This window comes from Phodopus roborovskii, unplaced genomic scaffold, assembly GCF_943737965.1.
Source record: "Phodopus roborovskii unplaced genomic scaffold, PHOROB, whole genome shotgun sequence".
In the NCBI taxonomy this organism is placed as follows: domain Eukaryota; kingdom Metazoa; phylum Chordata; class Mammalia; order Rodentia; family Cricetidae; genus Phodopus; species Phodopus roborovskii.
In genome coordinates, this window is record NW_026126517.1 from 43,641,866 (window position 1) to 43,666,161 (window position 24,296).

Sequence of the window (24,296 nt, forward strand, 5' to 3'; positions counted from 1 at the left end):
CCCCAACTCCAAAGGATGGACATCTTCTTCTGGTCTCTGCTCCCACCCATACATGAGCACAAAAGCAAACATATAAGTTTTAAAAATAAAATTTAAAGAGCAGACAAAGTGGACTTAAGAAATCATGAAAGAATTAGTATGTGGTGTCTTTTTGTCTTCTCTGTACTGGTGGAGCCTAGCATATATGCCAGTCTTAAGTGAATGAAAGAACAATGCTGTTGTTTTGTTTTTAAAGCTTTATTTACCACAAGGTCAGCCATGAAAAACATAAATACATACAAATAAATAACATTATATGGACTGAACAGGTTATATTTAGGAACATACACACAGTAACAATTAATGAAAAAAAGAGGTCATAAATTTGAAGGTGAACAAGGAGGGAAGGAAGTAAGGTGGAAATGTTATTAAATTATATAATCTCAAAAATAATTTAAAATGTTTAAAAATGATCTATTTAACACTGGCCACTGGGGGCCCACGCCGTTAATCCCAGCTCTTGGGAGGCAGAGGCATTCGGATCTCTGTGAGTTTGAGGCCAGCCTCCAAAGCAATACAGAAAAAAACAAAAAAACAAACAAAAAAACAAACGAACACCAAACCAAAACAAACGACTTATTTGTACCTTCCATGTATGGATGTTTGCTGTGTGTGTGTGTGTGTGTGTGTGTGTGTGTGTATGTATGTGTGTGTGTGTGTGCGCGCGCGTGTGTGTGTGCGCGCGCGTGTGTGTGCACCATATAGTACACATAGTACATAGTGCAGTTGGAACTGGAGATACAGATGCTTGTCAGATGTCATGAGGTCACTGGGAACTGAACCCAGGTCCCTCTGCAAGGGGAGCCACAGTGGTCTTAACTTTTTCCAGCCCCATGGTATGTTGTCTGTGATCACTGTCTAAACACAGAAAAGCAAAACGCAAGCCCAAGATCATCTAAGGATCTTGTGTGGTAGCTTCCTCAGGCTCTGATATAATGTCCCTTCCTGGGGTCCTCTCAGGGGACGTAAGGACATCTACCTTGTAGACAAAGCTTATGAAACTCACATGGGAGACCTCAGTTTCCTCTGGCTTCCAGTCATGAGGGTTCTGGGCCTGGTTCTGTCTCTCTCTGGTACCCTCAAACCCCATCTACAGAGTAGATGTCATGTTAAGTAATCTGTATATATCTGAAAACAAGAAGATCTTTTTGTCTCTGATTTTTACTTTTTTTTAAATTTAAAAATGTGTGTGTGTGTGTTATGTGGTGTATTTGTGACATGGGTTCTGATGATTTTTATTCAGGTTGTCAGGCTTCTGTGGAACGTCTCTACCCACTGTGTCATCTTGCCAGCCCCTCTTTTTTTTTTTTATCTCCCCCCCCCCCCCCGTTTTCTTGCAACAGGGTCTTACTGTGTAATACAGGCTTGCCTGAAACTTTCAGGGATCATCCTGAGGGCTGGGATTTCAGGAATGTACCACCATGCTTGCCACTGATTTCTGTTATTTTAAATGAATATTTTCTCTAATGTGGTACTGAGTCTAGAAATCACTGAAAAGTTTGCAGAAGAGTCAAAAGACTTTTTCATAAAAATGTCCTGAGTGTGCTGATATTGAACATGAGTGCTACTTTTAAAATTTATAATAAATACATTTGTTATGCACAAGCTTCACATTGGATTCACCAATTACATGGCTGAAATTCCCAGTGGTTCAGTTTTTCCTGGTCCTCTTACAAGTCCAACCCTCCCACTGTTAAGTTTGCAAACTCTTAATTGTTTAGGTGAAAAGCAGAGAGGAAGATTACATGAAAAAAAAAAAAAAAAAAAAAAGGAAAGAAAGAAAAAGAAAAAAAATTATCAAGTCTCCTAACTCAGGTCTCAGGTCCAGCCAGTCACCAGGGATAGCCTAAGCAAAGCCAGCATCCAACATTCAGACTACAAATCAGAAGTGTGGCCCTGAATGTTTGTTTTAATTAAGAGGGGGCTCACCTCCTCAGCAATCTTTACCAATATAGTAGAATAAGAACATGCACAATTATCTACATTAAATGAAAAAGCTTCATTACCTAGACTAGATCTGGCCTAATTAAAAAGTAAATCAAATGCAAGAGGAGAAATGCTACTAGGCATAACAAGTTTGTTTTAATTTAGAAGCTGAGCAAGGGGACAAAAACTATTGAGAGGTGCAGGATTCATTTTGGGAAAGGAAAGTCCGAAGCAATACAACCACCTAAAATAGGCTGTCAAATGGTCAGATGGCCAAGGAGAAGACATTTGGGTTGGTGTGAATATGCAGCTTACAACAGGAACATATTGCAGTGACATTTGTCAGACTACCGGTTGTACAAGTGGCCATAAGCAAAGGAAAGGACCACCCATCACAATCCATGTGACATAACACAACACATGGCATGGAGGAGGTCAAAGGAGCATGTGTGTGTGCGTGTGTGTTTATGGTCTTGGGTGTTGGCATATGCATGTGGGAACCAAAAGCTGATATTAGGTATCTCCCTCTATTTCAGTCCACCATATTGTTTGAGACAAGGTCTCTCACATACTCATTACTGATTCTCATGGACAGGCTAGCTAGTGAACACCAGGGATCTTCCTGTCTCCACTTTCCTTTCTAAGTTTATAGGAGCATGCCAGAAAGCATAGTGGGGTTTTCATTGTTTTATTTTTAATGTAGATGCTGGGGATCAAACTCAGGTCTTCAGGATTATGTGGCAAGCACTTTAACCACCCAGCTATCTCCCCAGCCCAGTTTGAAGAAAATTCTTGAAGTGACTGAATGCATCTCTCTAACTTCTTTTCACATATAGTCTGGCCTGTTTTATTTGTAAAGGGACCCTGAGAATTAGCTGTCCAGCACAGACAAAGAGCCAATATGAGATGACTAGGATGGCATGAGGCTCTCTTAAGCTTCTGGTTAGATCTCTTTCCCACCAGGCCCATGGAAGCAGGGTTATAGCTATGAACACCTAAAATGAGTATTTTTCTTCCAGTGTCTTTGTCTCTTTTATCTGCCCTCCATTTTCTCCATTTTCAGTTACTATAGAACCAGAGGTAAGTTGACAGACCGATCCAGTGTGAGGTTTGAATTTGTGCATGTAAAATCCATAGAAAGAACACAAGCATGGTACCTTTAGCAAGGCATCTAGTGTCACAGAACAGAAAGGCATATTTCCCCAGGTGTCCTGCTGAAAGAAGCTAGTCTGACCATGGAGAAATGGGCCCAGAGGAGCACTTGGCAATATAACTCATCTGGGAAACACTGACTCTAGTAATGGGAACGGTTCAAGGCTACCTCAGACTCAAGGTTGCTGAATGCATATTATCACATAAAGCATCACATCACAAAAGCTCCTGAGGTTCATCAACTCAACCTAGCATTGTAGTGTCTTTTCTTTAACAATTCAGTTTGGAGCACATAGCAATGTGTACTGTCTGATATTGCCTGAGCCCAGGAGAAAAGCCAGGTATAGACTGCTTCCAATCTTGTACCAAACAGAATATGAAGGGTCTAAACGCTTGCCTTACCCTCTCCCCTCAAGCCACCCCCAGCACTACAGATGACTTGATGGCTGAATCCTCCTCGGGCCAAATTCACATAAGCTTCTCATCCCATCTCCCTACAGGTTTTAATTCTAGTTGACAGTAGGACACTGATAAGACTAGGAGATTATTTTTGTTCTCATCCAAATGCTTCATACTAATGGAATTAGAGAGGGGAAAGAGGAGGGAGGACAACAGATAAAGAACAGCATCAGAGGAAGCAATACATAAAGCCCCTGGGAACGTCTAGATCCAGGCCAAGGGAATGGCAACCTCTGAAGACACTGAAGCCTAAGGCCCTTGTTGTGCGTGGCCATAGTCAATCTGTAGGGTTAGTTTTCTTATGTAACAACCTGAGTATAGAAGTAGAGAAAAGAAACCACCCCATTCTTCTAAAAAAGATAGCCAAAGACATAGGGGAGGCCACAGCCAGGATTCCATATGGACACTGCTCCCAAAATGACCAAGAACTCTTAAGATTCTAATAAAGAATTCAAGCCTAGGCTAGAGAGATAGCTTAGCCATTATCCTGCTTGGGGGCCCAACGTTTTAAAAAAGCAGGGTGTGGGAACCAACTGGCCAGGTAGCACACTCTCCAGCAAAGAAAGCATCGTCTACTGTGGGAATAAAGAATGGGTAATGCTGACAGTCACCATTCTGTATTTTTACGAACCTTAATTTATCAACAACAGTCTGCATTTTGGGTCCCAAATTCAGTTTTGAGTGAAAGCCAATTCTCACAACCACCTGGGACGAAGAGGTGCCCCTTGGGTTCCTCCTCAGAAGTAAACAGGAGAAAAAGGGGAACAAGAATAATGGAGGGGCACTCACTCTAAGAAGCCAGGCTTGTGTTTGTGTTCCACATGAGGTCCAAACTGTATCTGGGCTTGAAATCCACCAAACTCACAAGCCTTCTCGAAGGAGACAGGGTGAGAGCCGTTCAGGATATCATCCCGGGCCTGAAATACATGAAGAAGGAAGATTCAGGCAAGGGCCACACTTCTGTGAGTGACATATTCCTGACTCAGGACAGGTACTGTAGACACACAGGCACAGTGAATGCTGGGATAGGCAGGAATGCACTAAAAGAAAGGGAAGTTTTGTGTTCCCCTTTCAAAGTGGGAAGTAGCGGTACTGGTACCTGGGTTATCAAAAGACAAAACAAAACTACAACAACAAAACTCTACTGATAATCTAGGAAGGCAGATGAGTCTATGAAAAATGAAGAGACAATGGAAATCCAGTGAAATGCCCGGATTTGTATGGGTTGACTTAGAAACATGATTTGCTTCACCAGAGTCCAAGTCATAAAGATAGCTAGAAAATCATCTACAAAAAACCAAAATTATCCCAATCATCCATGGACCAATGAGATCTACTAGGAGAGTCAGACACACAGATATATATTCTCATACACAGACAAGAGAGCAGTCTAAGAACATACAGGACCCAGCAACGCAAGATGTGACATTGGAAGTCCTGTTCCTAGTTCTCCTGAATCACAGTGGCTGCTGCTATTTATCGCCTGCCCTTCTCTTTTCCTTTTCTCTAGTTACACAACCCAGAACTCTAGGTTCTAAATGTGTAAAGCTTCTTCTAGTTGCTCTGCTACTAGCTCTCTTTCCTTCTGCCCTCCAGCATCATTCAATACTATTCTTCCTTCTGCAGAAGTTAGTAAACAGTAAATACTTTGAACTTTCAGTAGATCCATGTTGTAACTACCTACCCACTTCTGCTAGTTAAATCCGAGAGTAGAAGAACAGTACCTCTGGACTGGAGGTTCTGTCTACGGTGTGCAGAAGTTTCCTGAAGTTCACTTTATGTTTTAGTTTCTTTTCTGTTGCTATAATAAGATACTCTGACAAAGGCAACTTAAGGAAAGAAAGAGTTTATTTGGCTCACAATTCCAGGTTACAGTCTGCCATTGTGGGGAAGTGGGCAGACGTCACTTCAAGCAGCTTACCGCTTCTCCTCTCTTATGGAATCCAGACTCTGCAGCCTGGGGAGTAACACCACCCACAGTTGGTAGGTCTTTCCACCTCAATTAACATAAGGAAGACCTGCCCACAGGCCAACCTCAGCTAGACAACGTCTCATTGAGAATTCCTTGCCAGGTGACTCTAGGTGCTGTCAAGTTGACAATTAACATTAGCCATCACACCTATCTGTTGTCTGATCAGTAAATACCATACCTGGACATAAAGCAAGTTCAATTGCACCGGGTCTCTTGAGTCCACATTCTGATCGGAGTAAAAGAACTTCCGTCGTAGAAGCAATGTTTCATTTTCATCCACCCCTTGCTCTCTGAACGTCCGGCTGTGATCTAGCCAATTTACTACAACATGAGACAGATGGAAGGACAGTGTTTACTACCCATTGCAGCACCTGATGGTTGCTTAAGACTACTTAACTTTGTGAGATGATTGACACCTACCATAATCTAATCCCTAATCATTCCCAAAGTTAGCTACAGCACTACGCTACATTGGTAATATGGAGAAGTGGAGGCGAGGAAGCAGAGAGATGAGTGTTTTGCCTAGAAACCAGGCGGTATTGTATGAAAGTGCCTGAACTCTGGGTCCTCAGGGACTGGCTGTAGTTGGGGAGAAGACTGTGGGACCTTCAGCAGGTGGAACCTCACAGAACAGTGGGTTCTACAACCCAGCCCTACTTTCTAACAATGCTCTGCCTCTGGACTGAAGACCCGGTGTGAGCAGTAGGGCTCCCCTTGCTGCTGTCTCCATGTTTTCCCTGCCAACATGGAACGTGCCCCCCTCGAACTGGGCACTTCCTTAAGTAGCTGCTTTCCTTTTGTTTGATTGCATTTTATTTTGTGTGTGTGTGTGTGTGTGTGGCTAAGTTGTAGAGTACATATTAGAGTCAGAGGATATATGCGAATGGCTTGTCTCTTCATACCATATGGGTCCCAGACGTGGAACTCAGATTATCAGGCTTGTCAGCAAGTGCCTTTACCCACTGAGTCATCTCACTGACTTCTTGAGAGGTATTTAGTCACAGCACTAAGACAAATAACGAACTCATTAAGTTGGAGTCTTCCCTGAAATCAAGAGAAGTTACTTCAATCTTATCTAGTGAGATGGTTTAGAGACCCTGGGTACAGCAAGTTTCTCAGATCTCAATAGGAAAAAGGGAGAAAATGAAAGTCATGAGGTGATACAGAAACTCAAAACTAACAGAGGTGACATCTGGCCCTGAGGACCAGCTTGACTCTGACATCATCCTAAAAATCCTGTCCTCACATCGTGGTGCACAGGAATCAGCTATTCCCCTGCTCACTCCCAGAAGCTCTGTTTCCTCTACTCCTCGCCCTCTCCTAAAGCTCCCCTCTCCCCCCACACATACATATATCACACTCACTGGCTTAAGTATTTATAACCAGCCTCACCAAATGCTAAGCAACTCTAGCGTAAGAAACCTGTCTGACAGATCTCCTCTCCCACAATCACCTGGGAGGGTGCTGTGTACACATTAATAAATCCTTGGATTTGTCTACTAAAGGCTTCTGGAAAGAAGTCTGTAACTGGAAATTTAATGAGGTAGAAAGGAAAGAGAACAGAGGAGGACTCAGAGGAAATGGCAGGCCCACCAAAGATCAATAAACATTATGAAAGTGATGATGTCATCCCAAAGCTGCAGCAGGAACAAGGAGGCTGGAAGGGAAGGAGGCCAGGTGATGAACTACGCTCCTCCCAGAGGAGGGTGGGCAGCAAGGGTCACACAGCAGGGATTTGGGAGCATCCGAGGTCCTCTGCTGCTTCTGTACACATTATCCATGTGGCTGTGGAAGTGGCAATGCTATGACAGACCAATCTCACTGATCTTAATTGCTAAGGAAATAATGGATCTAGGCATGGGTACTGAAGACTATTAATATCTCTCTTAAACACAGCCAGAAACAACTGCTTGATGGAAGTACCCCGCGGAAGGAGAGCTTATTAGCACCCGCACCCACTCCTAAGCAAGCCTCCAGATCTAAGGAATTCAGAGAGGCACAAAAGGTATATACTTACCAACATTGACAACATAAGCAAGGCTATTATTACACACACACACACACACACACACACACACACACACATACACACAGAGAGCAAGTAAGAGAGATGGACAAAGAACTTGCTTAGTTAAGTGTATATGCTATTCCGCCACATTTAGATGCCATTACATTTTTTGCCAGACAGAAGGAAATTGTGAACACAATTTATATATTTGATATAAATGGATTCTTTTTTAGATGTCAAAGATTATTACAGCCACATTAAATGTTGTTTGTAATTATTGTCTTTCAGTGAGACAAGGCAAAATAGGTATAGATTAAAAAACATAAAAACCCAAAGCAGCTCTCAGTCGTGTGGATGGTGGCAGGGCATCCAGCCTCTGAGGGACTGACTGTGTACCTGGGTCACCAATCTCCCCCACAAAGACTTACAGTCATCATCCGTGTGGAGCTTGGCCTTCAGCTTCTCCATCTTCCTCTCATCTCTCAACAACGTCCTGTCTTTTTTGAGTGTGCCCGTCCCTTCCTCTTTCTTTTCTTCAATGGATTCTTGGATTAAAGAGTATTCTTCATAATTTGTTATTCCTAATAACAGAAATTGGGTCATAATTATACATTATTAAATTGCTACCAACTTCTTAGGGCCTGGGATGCTACAAAGGATCCACATTGTCAATGCACAGGAAAGGGCCTTCCTCACTTGAGGGCTGGGGTTGTCAGACACCTCACAGCTCCAGCATAAACAAAGGCTCTATGGGCTGAGAAGCCGCATTTCAAGTGCAATTTCCTCCATAACGACACTTATATACACACTCCTTTCTTCCTGCCTCTGCCCCCTCTCTGTGTCTTTGTCTCTCTCTTTCTCTGAGACAAAACCTAAATCATTAGAGAAAAGCATCTATCACTGAGTCACATCTCAACTACTCCATTAATATAATATTTACTTACTTATGTAGTTACTTATTTGGAGACATAGTCTCACCATGTAGTTAGCCCTAGCTGGCCTGGAACTCACTATGTAGACAATGGTGGCCATGGAATCACAAAGACCTGTCTGCCCTGCCTCCTGCTTGCAGGGATTAAAGGTATATACCACCATGCCCAGCCTCCATTAATTTCTGAGAAACAAGGGCAGGACAGAATAGAGCATGACCCTGCCAAGCAAGAAGTGTACAGATGAAGTAGGTCCTTCCATGAAGGGAAGCCTAAGACAGGTAAGACTCCTTTCACCCGGCACTTGAAGGGCTTCATTTGAGCGGCTCTCTGGAAAGACTGACAGAAGCAACACAAAGTAAATATGTTACCATGAGAATTCAAGAGATGATGGCCATCAGTGGGGAAGGGTGAATCACACAATCAAAAATCATTTTCACCCAGAAACTCCTTTTTGTTTTCTACAAAGGGAAATAAAAGCTGGCAACCATGACTCATTGGGAAGTTTTATACCAGTTGGATGCCAGGCAAATGGAGAGATTGAACAAGAACTTTCCTGGGTGTGGGTAGAACTCAGGGTGTTACCACTGCAGGGGTGAGTGTGGCCAAAGCCACAGCAATGGGGGTGGGGTGGAGAGCGTCGCTGAGCTGCTTACCTATCCTGCTGCAGATGGGGACCAGGAGCTCTCCCACTGTCTTCGAGTCATCCACCATCACTGTCTTCACAGAGCCATCCAACATTCGGATTTTCTGAGGCCTCTGTTTCTTCTTGTACTCCAAAATATCCTAGATACAAGCCGCACACACCCACCACATACTGAGTTGAAAAACACAACAGCATCGAGCGAGCACTTTTCCTTGGAAATGAAGTCCCCAGGAGATGCCTACATCTTCCTTTGTCTGAAACTTTTTTGAGAGCCTTCCTAAGTATTTGCAGGGGTGCTGCTGTGACTGGCACACAGAATTCTTAGCGCTAAGTAATGACTTTCAGGAGGATTACGAAAACCCTCTCCTAATAAGATTGCCCTTCAAGAGGGAATACTTGTGGCTCACAATGACTAAAAACCACTTTCTCTAAAGTGAATATGGCTATATGCTCCAGCGGCTGGGAAAGAGCAACACTAATGAGATTGAGCAGAGGGCAATACTTCAAGCAATGGTAATAGGATCTGGGGGCCATGTTTCGTCGTCAGAAACAATTTTTACTACCCACACACACACAAAATGAACATTTCCTTTTAAAACATTACTTTAGAATGTTTGCTGTATATATTAACTATATACATAGTCTACATAATGAAAGACATAAATAATATCCCCAGAAAGCTTCATAGATGGTATCAAAGCAGGAACAGTTTAACAAGACTGAACTAAAATATGGTGGTGGTAAGATAAAACAAAGACCGTGACTGGGGGTTACTTCAAAATAGGAGACCTCATTTTCATTTTACGTCTTAGAAACAGAACCACAGATGGGTTAAGTACCATGAATTAACTGAACAATTCACCCTTGCTTTTTAGAATCTTGGCCAATCTAACAAGCCCACTTCACAGGGCACACAAAACTCCAGGACCTTGGCGGTAAAGGGGGAGAAAAGGACAACATGTTTGTATCCATCAATTAAACTGCACAGGTAACTTTTGCTACTGCCCAGGGTCTTAGGGCATCTCTGCTTTCCCTCAGGTGGCCTTAGTTTCCAATCTGGTCCAGGGATACCTTGTATCAAGGACCATGATGGAGATTATCTCCCAACTGCCCAACTTCGCTCAGCATGGAGAAACTGCTCAGCATACTAACCAGAACTATTTCAATATCTCTGTGAATTCCAAGAATTTTAGATGGCTAGAATCTTCTCACCACCTGGATGGCTTCAGAGGTTCATTGCTTGGACATTATTAATACGAAGCTCTTTCATTAGAACACTGCTGCAGTGGGTTTCCTTAGCTGGTTTCCCAGCAGTGAAGCAACGAGAAAAGAAGACCAGTGGACCAGAAGGACAGATCGGGGGTAAAGGTGTCTGGCACTAACACTGTTTAGTTCTTGGGACCCACATTATGGAAGGACAGAAACAACTCTTGAAAGTAGTTTTCTGGTGTTTTCATGCATGTCATGAAAACACATAACTCCACATAAACAGACACACAATAAGGAAAGTTTTTTTGCTTTTTTCTTTCTTTCTTTCTTTCTTTTTTTTTTTTTTTTTTTTTTTTCTCTTCTCTTTTTCTTCTTTTTAAAAAAGACAGGGCTCAGGAGACAGCTTAGTAGTTAAGAGCACTGAAGGCTCTTCAGAAGATCCAGGTTTGATTCTCAGCATCAAAATGGTGGCTCAAAGGAGTCTGTAATTCCAGTTTCAGGTGACCCAACACCCTCTTCTGGACTCCAAGGGTACCAGTCAAGGAAATAGTACATAGCCACAATGCAATTGAATCACCTATACACATAAAAACAGATAAAAGAAATAAAAAGAAAAGAACAACATACCCCATTCCGCAGCATGTAGTAATCCAGGGTCCGTCCTGCTTCTAGCCAAATCCCTTTCCTGGGGTCTTCATCAGAGAGAAACAGCCCATAGTCAGAGGCTGGAAAGGAAACAGAGAAAAAGAGGTCAAGTGTGTACATAGCTACTACTGGTCCAAAGGCACTGACTCAGCAAGGAGGAGAATACTGCCCATCACCAGAGAGACCTGCTTCTTATCAACAGAATAGCATCACTCACACGCTTGGAGGGGCTTTCCAGCAGAATCAATGGCCCCTGCAAGGTCCATACACATGGACCGGTAAGCTGGAGGTGTACCTACAGTCTAAGAGAGTCATCAGAAACAGAGCAGTCTGCATTTCTAATGGAAGTTAGCTTTGTTTTCTGGGCATTGCTGTCAGAGCCTCAATTAGCTAGGCATCCACAGCCCTGAAAAAATGGAAGGAGGGAATAACCACCCTCGACCAAAGCCACCAAGGAAAAGCAAGGAAGATAGGCCATAGTAAAAGACCATATTAGAGGGGGCTGGGGAGATGGCTCAGTGGTTAAGAGAACTGACTGCTCTTCCAGAGGACCTGGGTTCAATTCCCAACACCACATACACACATACATTTAGGCAAAACCCCAAAGCACATAAGACAAAAATTCAAAAAAAAAAAAAAAAAATTAAAAAGAACTTGTTATAAAAGATTGGTGGTGAATGCTCAACAATCTTAACCTTAGGGAAACTGAGGCAGGAAGACTAAGTAATTGGAGGCCAGCCTGGGCTATATATGACCTTGCAACAAAACAGAATTTTTTAAAAAATGAACAAGATAGTTGGGACTGCCTTATAGGGTGAAGCTTCTGTCACCCAAAACCACAAAACAGACAAAACAGGTGGAGAATTAAAATTCTTTATAAAGGTCTCTTAATCCATTGAGGGGAGGCCAAGAAATTTGGGTGCAAGAAAAGCACACTCATTCCCACCTAGACTTTTCCTAGTTTGTGGTGGGCAGGGACAGCTGCACACGCATGCCTATGAAGGCCAGAGGTGTCGTTCCTTAGGGTGCCATCTCTTGTTCATTGAGACAGGGTTTCTCATTGGCCTGCGGCTTGCTGACAGCAACGCTGGCTGATCATTAGCCCGCAGGCATCTTCCTGCTTCCTCTTTACTGGTGATGGTATTTCAAGCCTATGTAGGCTCCAGGCATCAACTCAGACCCTAAAACTTATGCAGCAAGTCCTTTCCTGACTAAGCCATCTTCCCAGGCTAGCTTTTCCTTTCAGAAAGGCCAGGGTCTCCACAACACCACAGAAAGATGATTTCTTAGTTGTCAAAGGCCTTCGCCAGAACTGGTATCAATTCAGCTCAACAAAAAGTTCTCATAGTGGCAAAAAAACAATTAAAAAAAAAAAAAAAGGAACTAAAAAGTACCAGCGAGAGCAGAGAAGCAAATCTTAGAGTTAGATAGGGACTGTTCGAAATTTGTATTTCTGTTAATTTAAGGAAACTCAAGCAATCTGAATATATCACAAACAACACTCTCTTCTGGACTCTGTGGGCGTCACACTCACACATGTACAAACCCTATGTACATGTACATACATTCACATAATTAAAAATAAAATCTTTTTAAAAATCGACGTAAAATTCATGAAGCTCCTTCAGAGGGTTTGCACAATACCTGCACAAGGCTGAGGCTTCAAAGAGTCAGTATGTATCAGGCAAGTATGTTACTCTTTATTCAACCAGTGTAGTGACACATCAAAAAAAAAAGAAAAAAGAAAGAAAGAAAAACGGTTTGTAAATCGAGAGGAGGCTGCTCACCTGAGGAGGGCCAAGATAACACGCATATCCACACTGAGTACTCAGGGTCAATGTTAATGTGGTCATTGAAAATGAAAGCCTTATTCTTGCATTGTTTTTAAAAATTCAGATACTTTTTCCCTCCTGGAGACAGTCTTAATATGTAGTGCAGACTATCCTGGATCTGGCTATGTAGACTAGACTGGCCTTATCTCAGAAATATCTGTCGGACTCTGCCTCCAGAGTGCTGGGATTAAAGGAGTAAGCCTCCATGCCTGGCTTAAAAACAGAGGTCTTTCACATGTGTCTAGGTGTGTCCCTTTAGCTACAGGGTTAAGGGATTCTAAGCACATTTTCAGAAACCAATGCATAACCATTGTGGTGATATATTGTCTATGATCTAATAAAGACACTGTAGATCAGAATGCAAAACTAGCCACAATCATAGGAGATGGGCAGTGGTGGCACACATCTTTAATCCCAGGACTCAGGAGACAGAGGCAGATGGATCTCTGTGAGTTCAAGGCCACCCAGGGCTACATGAGAGTTAATCTGTCTGAAAGAGAAACAGAGCTCACAACTTTAATCCCAGCACTATACAGGCATATAAGGTAGGAGCAGGGCATTCAGTATTCAGTCTTGGGCAATTAGTCTCCATCCATGTTGAGGACAGGCTCTCCCCAGCCTTAGTAGAGGTAAGAGCTCTCGGGTGGCTTGGCTGCTTTGCTTCCCTTATCTTCAGCTTGAACACCAAAATCTGTCTCTGGGTTTATATTACTCATGTTATAAACCATGACTCACCTTGTCCAGTCTGTGCCTCGGGCACTCGCTCCCGAATGACTCGACAGGCATCATATACGGCTGTAGACGGCTCAAACTGCATGGTCTTCACCACATTGCAGTGGCGGACACAGATCTTTAAAGACAGCGCCACCATCTTCATAGATGGGTTTCACTTAGAATATCTAGAAAACACAAGGAGGCAAGCCTTGATGCATACAATCATTATTTAGCTGCAGGAAGAAAAAAAAGTTAAATTCTTAACCCAGCTGTCCCACTATAAAATCATTCACAATCTTGTCAGAACTGGTGCAAACAACAGCAATGATTGTCAGAAATTAGTCCCTAACTGAATGAAGACACTACAGCTTATGCAGTGGCTGGACTGCCAAACAGGACGGAGGAGTTGGAAATGGCTGACACTTTCCACCACCATATCAAGGATTCAAAGGCAAGTGTAAACTGCTCCAACTCTCTTTCTGCAGGCATATTTAAGGCACTTTCATTACTTTCAGTCAACAGTCTGACTAGCAATAAACAGGCTGTTTCGCTCTGTTACTGAGTTTCCCAGATTCCCAAGATGTCCCAGCACGGCTCAGGGGTAGAAGTCAGTGGAGAAGGCCATGGGACTCAGTATCACTGTGGATGGCTTTCATCAGAGGCACTAGATAATCTTCTCTAGTGCCTCGGGGGAAAATTCCAAGTGTCCTTGTAGTGGTAGACCAGGGGTGGAGAAAGAGGTGTCAGAGTCAACAACCCAGCAGCCAGCAGAAGACTGGGTCAGACCTTAGATTCACTGAGGTGAGGGATGGGGACAAGGAGTTCAACAGCTTGGAGTTGTGTGTCAACTCAGGTAACACAGTGAGCAGAGTGTGGGTAGTAGGGTCAGGGGTGAGATGGAGGAGAGGGCTGGCTCAAAGGACAGCGACATATCTCCTAGGCAGGCTTGCTGGGAAGCAGACAGAGCAACAGGTAGAAAGTTTCCATCTTATGTGGATAAACTTACATCCCAAAGTGTGCCACCTCATATCTGGAAGCCATACGCATATGAAGTCTACCTCCTGATGGTCCTAAGGACAATTCCATGCACCTAAGCGCCCTCTCTCATCATATACCATCTCAATTCTGGGTCCTTTCCACAAGGCTGCTTCTCAGTCTGCTGGAGAGGAGAGGGTGGGCAGGTGCTGAGCAGGCAGGGCAGTGGGGTGGGAGGGCAGTGGGGTGGGAGCCTGCTGTCCAGGTTCCAGGCCAGGAATGCCTTGGACTTCTGTGCCAGTTACTGCCCTGCTTCTGACCTTCAGACAGCAGGAAGGAATCGGTACCCATGGCCAGCTTGCCTCATCAGCTTTTCATGCTTCCTCTTCCTAACAGCTCGGGGAAAGACATGGAATTCAGGCAGCTCTTTCAGCACAAGACAAAAGCTCAAAAGAATGAGGGACAGCAGAGTCATGAAAGTTGGGTTCTGCACTATTCAATCACATAGAACAACCATTGCCATCATTACCTAGGAAAACATTGTTAGAGAAATCCCTCCTCAAATAGATGGGCCTTCATCTGAGAACACTGCACATAGGCCCAGGACTACAAGTGTCCAGCATGCTTTCTTACTCCTAGCTCCTTATTTCTTTGGGATTCAGTTTTCCCAAATGAGCACAACTAACGGTTTACAGGACTCTGAGGGAGTTGGAAGGGGGTAGTGCACATGGTTTGTGTGTGGAGGCCAAGGACAACCTTGGGCATCTTCCTTTATAACTCCTCACTTTTTGAGACAAGGCTTCTTTACTGGACTGGGAGCGCACCCCTCTGAGCAAAGTCTGCCCAGGAATGCTCTGTGGGAAGCAATATTGGAGCTCTGCACCTCTCCCTGGAAAATAGCAAGTAGGAGGGCCAGACAACTTCTACTCAGAGGGACCTTACCTCTCCAGGAGAGTGAGGACTGGATAGTATGTTCATCCTTTCTTGACTATAACCCACAGGATGGCCTTGCATCCAATTATGGATGGATATTCAATCCCCTTCTTCATGTCTGCTCCTTGCTATGGAGCCATGTCTGAAACCGCATACTCCTCATAACCAAATGTCAATATATACATGGGCCTGTACAAAGTTAGCCTTCATCTGTACTTAATAGCTTAGGCTCCAGTGAGTTCTTTAACTCTCTCAGAGCAGAGCCAGGGAAAAGGCTGCCATTTCTCTGCAGCCTTATCTGTACTTATACAAAGAAAGACAGGTGGTTTCCTTGCCCATTAAGAACCCACCATGCACCAGGACTCTGCTACTCAGAGGTGCTGTAAAATTTTGCCCTCTCAGAGCTCAGTTGCACAGGGCTCACCCTGAACATTCAGACATGGGACAATACCATTTCATTACATCCTCAGGCCCAGCAGTAAGGAACAGGTTTTTCAAAGCATCCAAGCATCCATTTAGCAAAGGACCAGGCTTACCATGCCCCTTTGACGCTCCAATGGGAGCCCAGACATAGGGAACTGTCCCACAATACCTTTAGTGATTTTCTTTCAGAGAGGCCAAGACCACTCTTCAACCTTGAATTAGAAGTAATTGCTATGAGAAAGGAGCACAAGAGAAGTGATTATCTAAACAGGTATGCAATGAACATGAGACCAAGGAGGTCGATAAAAGTCCCAGCCATGACGCAGCTTTAATAACCCATGGGGCTGCCATTGTGACCCCTGTCTATCCCCAGTGCAGCATTAAGCATCTATACCATGGGTTTGGGAATACATCCACCAGTAGAACACCTCTCTTGGCCTCTGAGAACAAGGGCTGAGTCTGGATCATCAGCTTTGAATCTCATGACCCCAAGGCATGGCAGCTACTGAGGGTCCCTGAAATTAATATGTATTCCATGGAGAGATGTAGGCAGACCTTTTATGTCTTATATTGGTGTTCCATGAGTTTCGTTAGGACTGTTTACAGGAGCATGGGTACCTAACCAATGGCTATACTACTAAAAAATGTCACTCCTTTCTCCCAGCAACCACCATCTACCTGTGGAAGTAAGGAGAGGGGCAGGGCCCATGAATCTCTTCTCTTCAGGACAGAATGTATAGGCCTAATCATACCTGCTGTGAGTTCAAGAGTGCAGAGGTCAAGGCATGCCCAGAAGACACACTTCCACAATATTCCACCTCTTCCTGGGCTCTTGCATTTTTTCTGTCCCGTCTTCTGTGAAGCTCATGAGCCTTGGATAAGGTCTCATTTAAGGTTGAGGAGCCAACAGTCACTCACTCTCAAAATGTTGAAGAGATGTCTCTATAGTTACTACTGTCTACCAGAAAAAGACCTTTCTCTGACTAAAGATAACAGTAGCACTGAGTGGCTGCAAACATAAATATCTATAGAAGGCAATGTGATTGATGTATCATGTCCACCCAGGGAAGAGAAGCAGTAGCTTGCTTACTAGGCCCCACCACTTCCCCAGCCTTGAGCTTTAACAAGGTTTATACTGAATATTAACTTCCCGTCTGTGGAGTTGCCTCAAATCTGACCAAGAAGTATCTATCCACAATAATTCAATAATTCAAAGGCTTAATGATGAACAGGGTGCCAACATCCACCAGACCAAACTATGGCAACATACCTGAAACCCATTTCAAGGACCACAGAACCTCAACCTCATGGCTCACAAAATGAACTTAAAGAAAATGAAACAAAAACTGTAAGAAAGAGCAAAGTTGTAAAGTCAAAACTTATTGATAAGTCCCTCAAGAGAGGTATACTGCTCCTGGTAACACCTACCATGGAGAATGGCTCAAAATCACTTTTAATGCAGGAGTAGAGGCAAGCGGTTTTCAACCTGTGTGGATCACATATCAGATATCCTGCATATCAGATATATACATTATGATTCATAACAATAGCAAAATTACAGGTATGAAGTAGCAACAAAATAATCTTATGCTTGGAGTCACTACAATGTGAAGAAGGGTACTAACAGGTCGCAGATTAGGAAAGTTGAGAATGACTGCTCTAGAGTATGGAATACAGTTATGGGAAAAGATGCTTGTTCATTTTACCACTTCCAGATGAAGAAACTATCATCTTGAAGTGAAGAGATTTTCCCAAGGTCATAGTGCAATAAATCCACCAGGTAAGCAGAGAGCTATCAAGTGGTATGGGTACAGCCCTCCAAGGATTCCTCCAACACACCCTCCCATGTACTCCAGTATACTCTTGGCGCTGGCCCCTGAGAGTCCATCATGAAGTGCACACCTCCACTCCACTTTAATAGCACATATGTGCATCTGCCTCCGCCTGTGTTTCAGAATGCATAGTTCAGGCTTTCAGGCAAAGTAGCTGGGAGCTGCCCTTTATTAAAGATGATGTCCACTTATGAGGAGACTGCAGAGGGAAGCATTAGTGGGCTACAGAAATGTAAAGACTCTGGAGCAGGGAAGCACTGGAAGACCCTGCTGCAGGGAGGGAGAGAGAAGGAATCAGATACTTTAGATACACGTAGCTCTATCCTCTCCTGGGAGATCATTTTTTAATGCATATAGGACTTTGAAATGTAGGCATGTATTGCTCAATATTGACTGTCAGCTTGACAGGACTTAGAACTACCTAGGAGACAGTCCTCTGGACACACCAGACAGGGATGTGGGAGACCCACCCTAAATGTGCATGGCACCATTCCATGGGCTGGCCTTCTGGAATGAATAAAAAAGAGGAAGTGAGGGGAGCACCAGCATTCGTCTTTCTGGAGCCAGACTGAGGATAACATGCAGCTGGCTGCTGCAGACTCCTGCAACCATGCCGTCCACACAGTGACAAGTGACAGCCTACATACAACCTTAAACTGGGAGCCCAAGCAAACCCTTCTTAAGTTGCTTCTTTCTATTCATTGTATTGTAACAAGGAGAAGAAAGCAATGCAAGCGGCAACCACATTCAAACTACTTAGATGCCAGCCTCATCCACCTAGAGATTCCCCACTCAGATGGCATGGGTACGTGTTTAATTCACGAACAACTGTCCAGGTGTGTGTTGCTGAAATGTACCATGCTCTTGTCCGGGTCCTAATATCCTTCCAACTTGGAATCTAGCTTTGCTGGTACTAACTATCCTTTCCACTGCTCCCATGAGGAAAGTTCAATCTCTCCCATTAGCTCGCCACTGTAGCTACAGCTGTGGTGGGCTGAGTTACCGAAGAAGCCAACAGGCTCCTCACATGATGGCCTTTTGTACAAAACAGCTTCATAGCACTCTGGAAAGTGTCACTGCTGGATGTGTTTGACAAGCTAGAAAGTGACAGAGACATCCCTACCCCTCCACCCCTCACATTCTCCCTCTCTAGGACACATACAGAAGATCTGGAAAGATAAGTGAATTCCTAGGCTGTGTGAGGAATGTACTGTCAGTTTCTGTCAGACCACTAAGAATGCTCTGTGGTCTTCCAGGAACCTTGCTACTCAGCTTTGATGTTCAAGACAGCAGAATAAATCATCCACCCCTCCCTAGCCTCTTGGAGTCCACCTTTCGGTCCACCTCCTGTCTTCTCCCTCTGCAAAAGCTAAAGAAAGAAACTGGCTCTACACTGAACTCTCATCTTGAATCCTTTTACACCTTAACTTGTTCAGATTGTTGACAACAGGCTGTTTTTAGAAGCAAGTACAAGGGGGAAAAAACAAAAAAACCCACAAAGGGTCACATCCAAGAGAGAACAGAAGGAAAACCATCATGAAGGTCAAAACCAGGAGAATGAATGGCAGACTGCTTAGCATGCAATTGGTGAACTGGATGCTAACACCCCCATCGCTTGGTGTTTTGGGACCCTTTGTGATGAGCTTATGAAGTCTCAGGACAGTAGATGCTACATGCTGATGCAGAGGCAGACAGCTTTGTCTTCACAGCAAACATCATTGACTACAGACCACACACTAGTCCTGGGTTAGAGGTCAGTATTTCCTAGCTTCATCATAGGAGAATATAGTAAAGGAATGTACACACTTTTTTCCCCACGAGTGATCCTTCTCATGCCAGTGTTTAATGTGTTTCATCTGATGCCAAGCTGGTGTGGTCCCTACTGAATGATATCTGCTACAGCAGCCTGATTTCAATTGTGGAGTGATGGTGCACACTGACATGATCGCTGGGAGTTGAACTCAGGACCTCTGGAAGAGTAGCCAGTACTCTTAACTGACGAGCCATACCTCCAACTGCCTAACACACTGACACAATCGTGTGTAATTTCACATTAAAAAAAAAAAAAAAAAAAAAAAAAAAAAAAACTGAAGGAACCTCCCGCTTCCCAGCTCTGGTCCCTTTTAATAAAAGTCTGTAAACCATACATCACTCACAAAACCAATAGGATGTGGCTTTTTGTAAGAAGAAATTTTGAGGAATAAAGGAAAGAAAATTAAAGACATATTCTTGCCATTTATCTATGTTAACCTATTAACCACATATCAGAATAGCATTTCTATTGGAGACTTGATATAAAAATCTGGTGTATGTGGAGAGTTGAAACAAATGAAGGAATATGATAGTGGAGGATAAAACTGATTGTCAACTTGACAGGATCTAGCATCTCCTAGAATTTCTCTGGGCATGTTTGTGAGGGAATCGAGATTGGGTTAACTGAGATGGGAAGACATACCCTAATGGTGTCTGTCAGCATTTCATGGTCTGGGGTCCCAGAATGAATAAAGAGAGTTGAAGTCTCTCTCTCTGCTTCCTGCTTGCAGAGGCAATGTGACCTGTCATTTCAGGCTTCATCAGATGCTGCCATGATGAACTCACATTCAAAGTAATCCCTCCTTCCTTAAGCTGCTTTCACTATAGCAATGAAAAAACATAGCCGATATAGTAATTAACCATCTCATTTCCACAGACTTAAAGTCTATCAGCAGACTATCATGTGACCCATCCAGCATTCTTGGACTGGATTTCCCAAATGATTATTTTAATTAACTGCCCCTTCCTCCAGAACCACCTGCTTTATACTCAAACACTGAAATGCTCCAGTAAAAATGTACATGATTTAAAGTGTCCTCATCTCAGACTTGCATATAGAACTCCACAGGCTACCATGTTAGTCTTTTCACCCCTGTGACACACGCCTGTGAAAAATGAAAGAGGTTTCACTTCTGAGGTTACAGCTGCATCCACTGCTCTGCTTGCGGCAAGGCAGTATATCATGGCAGTAGAAGTTTCTGATAGCTGTCCTCCAGGGGCTGCTCATTTCAGGGAAGCAGAGAATAGTAGCAGAAAAGACTAGGCCAGAGCCAACATTGGCCAGTCAAAGACATCTCTAGCAACCCATTTACTCTAAGATCCCACCTTGCTAACTTTGAATCTATCAATGGATTAGATCACTGATTTCGTCAAAGCCCTCATGTTCTATTTCCTCTAGAACCTTCACCACAGACACCCAGATGCATGCTTACTGTTGTTCTCTTAAGTAATTCTGAATCCACTCAGGTTGATAATCAAGATATGTAAATCTGTCATAATTTTCCCATTTCCATAATGTAGGAACACTAATAAATGCATAGGTTAAAACACTGTAAATAACGCCAGGGAACTTACATTAGATTATATACCTAGCAGTGATTCTTAACCTTCTCTATGGGTTTAGGACACAGATTCCAACACACAACTGCTACGGGGTTGGAACTGCCTAGGAAGGCCAACCATAATAGAGTAACTTTGTAATTTCATCAAATGTATACTTTCTAAATAGGAGGGAACATGCAGAAACTGAGCACTTATTGTGATGGAAGCAGTAAAACGGGAGAGATATTTATTATTAATGCTATTATTAATAACTGAACTTTAACCTGGTAAGTTACCGTACCACACACTTGCCTAATAATTCAATAAGTGAGGTCTGATTTATCCTGGGTAAAGCAGGCTTAATAAAGGGAAATGCTTTACAAAAAGGTAAACACAGAAGGCTTGCACCCAGGTCTGCTGAATCCAGACTTCTGTGCCTAGCCCCACTCCAACTATAGATAGGCAATGCTGACATTCTGACACATCTCCTTTGGGTTTCATATATTTTTTTATATAGTTAAGAAAATGCATTCGATATAATTCTGTATATAGAGGTCTAACCCCATAATAATCATTCCCCACAGTATTGGAAACTCTGCAGAAATAATCTTTTAGTAGATATATAATACTGCAACGAAGGATCCTGTAGTGTACTGAGCTGTATTTGTTTCCATGTACACTAGCTGTACTCAGGTTTTCACATTCATAAATAGGGTAATAGTATACCTTTCCATTTTGAATTTGTTCTGTTTTTAATTTCAGATGTTTTGTAAGCTAAATATCTAAATATTTTCCTTTTTACTCCATTTCAACATTTCTTCAGAAAAGCTCAAAAGAGATTGAGACCACAAGAGAAAAACAGAAGCAAATGTACAAGGAACATCAGTTTGTATTTTGAGTTATAGGAAAGCTAAATGAATATGTAGCAGCAACTGGGCAGCCAAAAATCAATTCAGGTTTTATAGTTCAACAATGTATGCTGCAGAATGATCCTGCTATCCAAGGCTCTGGCTGTAAGGGACCAGAACAAAGGAGAGAATCAGCAAAGAAATGAACAGGAGGAAAAACATCTGGTGTGGTTCATAAACCAGATTTACAAAAGAGGCAGAGAGAAGATAGATGTTTAACATAAATTTTAAAATATATTGCAAACTGTAGCAATGACAGAAGAAAGAATGGAACCAGTTTTTCCTACAAAAAGCTGTGTGGACATGACTGGTAAGCATCAATACTCTGACCTCTGTGAGCCCAAGTTTCGAGAGCTGCCCACCAGACCCCACCAGCTCTAAAGAGGATCTTAACTACATGGCAAGACCGAGGCAGTGCCATTTATCCAAGTCTTAATAAAAATGAAGCCAGATCAAAAATCTTGCCAAATTTGTCAGTGGATGATGAACAAGATTCATGTTACGAACAACAAAGACCAATCATGGTTAAGTCTGTATGCTTCAATTTTAGTTCATCAAAAATCAAGGGAAGGCAGTAGAGGTGGCTCAATGGGTTCAAAGGACCTGAGTTCAATTCCCAACATACACTGACAGCTAACAACCATCTGTAGCTCCAGTTTGGAGGGATCTGATATCCTCTTCTGGCCTCTTTGGGCACCAGGCACACGTGTGGTGCCCAGACATACATGCAAGCAAGACACCCATATACATTAAATAAAAATAAGTGAAACTTTAAAAAACAAGGGGCAGCAGAAGGCTTTAATCAGAAGCCCCTCCTTGCAATGAACAATGATGAATGCAAAGACTCAAGCCTGCCCATGATTCAGAGAGTAAATAATGGTTATGGGTCTAACTCTAAACAAGACACCTATACCACCCTCTCTAAGGCTCAGGGAACATTGAAGAAGAGGGCAGATGGAGTATATAAGCTAGAAGAAAGGATGAATGGCTTTTAAAAAAAAAAAAAAAATGCCCATTCTCTAGACAACCAACATTTGTTGTTACATTCATCGAGCCCACACAAGATCAGGCCCACACCAACAATCAGTCAGGGAGGTGGGAGGGGCTTGTGGAACCCTACCCTGTACATATCTAAACTACAGGCTATCAATGGGTTCTGGGAGAAGGGGAGTCACTGTCTTTAGTTATGTATGGACTGAGCTCGCCAACCTCACATGGATAGCTCCAAAGTGTGTCACACATGTTTTAGTAGATCCTGAAACAGCATGGATAGACATATTTATGAGAGATTCAAAGAGGGGTAGACTGGGTGGTAGATAGATCGCAGGTGAGAGATAGTATATGTGGTATATATATGTGGAGTTGCTATGAATGAATGAATAATGAATGAATGAATGAAAAGGCACATGAATGATGATAAGCAATGCTGAAGCTTCCATGGCGTATTTTAAGGCCCAACCACATATGCGCAAAGCCTCCTATGCTGCCATCCCTACTATATAGCTTGGTATCTCATTCAGAGATGCAGCCTTTGCGGAGGCACTTGGGTTAAAATCATCCACTAATGTTCAGATACACCTTGAACATTTTACAAAGACTCACAAAATGAAGGTTTGCTTCCTTGTGTATGGCAACACTGGGAGACGATGAAACGTTTAGGAGGTGGGGCCCAATAAAGGGAAGTTAGGTCCACACAGGAGTGCCCTTGAAGGAGCTCTTAGGAGTCCTACCCCTTCCTGTTCCTCTTTGCTTCCCTGATGCCATGAGGTGAGCAGCTACCTCTGCCATGAGCTCATGACATAATATGTAAGGCAATATGATTAAATGGCCATGACTAAAATAACCACCAGCCAAAATAAACCTTTTCAACTCTGAAGTTAATCATGCAAGGGTTTTTCTGGGAGGAGGTACAGACAGGGTCTCATATCCCAGATCAGCTCAGACTCACTGTGTGACTGAGAGTGGTCCTGAAGTTCTGCTCCTTTCCTCTATGCTTCTCAAATGCTCAAACACAGGCATGCACCACTCACCCAGCGCCTTGCGCATGCTGGGCAAGTACTAGGCCAACTGAGCTGTATCTTCAGCCCTACCTAGTATATTTCCTACTAAAACAGCAACACAAAAGACTAACACGTGGTCAGCCCTAATCCAAAATAACTGGTGTTCTTATTAGGGGTAGAACCTGGAAACAAGATACAAAGACACAAGGAGAAGATGAATAAGCATAAGCAAACAAGAGGGGTGGGCCACACGCTTCCCTCACCATCCCCAGAAGAAGCCACTTTGATTAGCACCATCCTTTTGGAATGGCAGCTTCCCCAACTGTGGGGAAAGAGATTT

The 24,296-nt window shown here is 43.2% G+C and overlaps 1 protein-coding gene across 1 annotated transcript in view; it reads right to left on the reverse strand.

Moving 5' to 3' along the window:
• The window catches only part of Tln2 (talin 2), a 401,603-nt gene that overhangs the window by 155,480 nt on the left and 221,827 nt on the right, over positions 1 to 24,296 (reverse strand). Inside the window, exons 4-9 of the mRNA XM_051197857.1 lie at positions 13,553 to 13,716; positions 10,968 to 11,065; positions 9,142 to 9,271; positions 7,985 to 8,137; positions 5,727 to 5,869; positions 4,366 to 4,493 (exon numbers count right to left, since the gene is read on the reverse strand). Coding sequence (XP_051053814.1) covers positions 4,366 to 4,493; positions 5,727 to 5,869; positions 7,985 to 8,137; positions 9,142 to 9,271; positions 10,968 to 11,065; positions 13,553 to 13,694 — 794 coding nt within the window. The 5' untranslated portion in view covers positions 13,695 to 13,716. The remainder of the gene's footprint in view (positions 1 to 4,365; positions 4,494 to 5,726; positions 5,870 to 7,984; positions 8,138 to 9,141; positions 9,272 to 10,967; positions 11,066 to 13,552; positions 13,717 to 24,296) is intronic.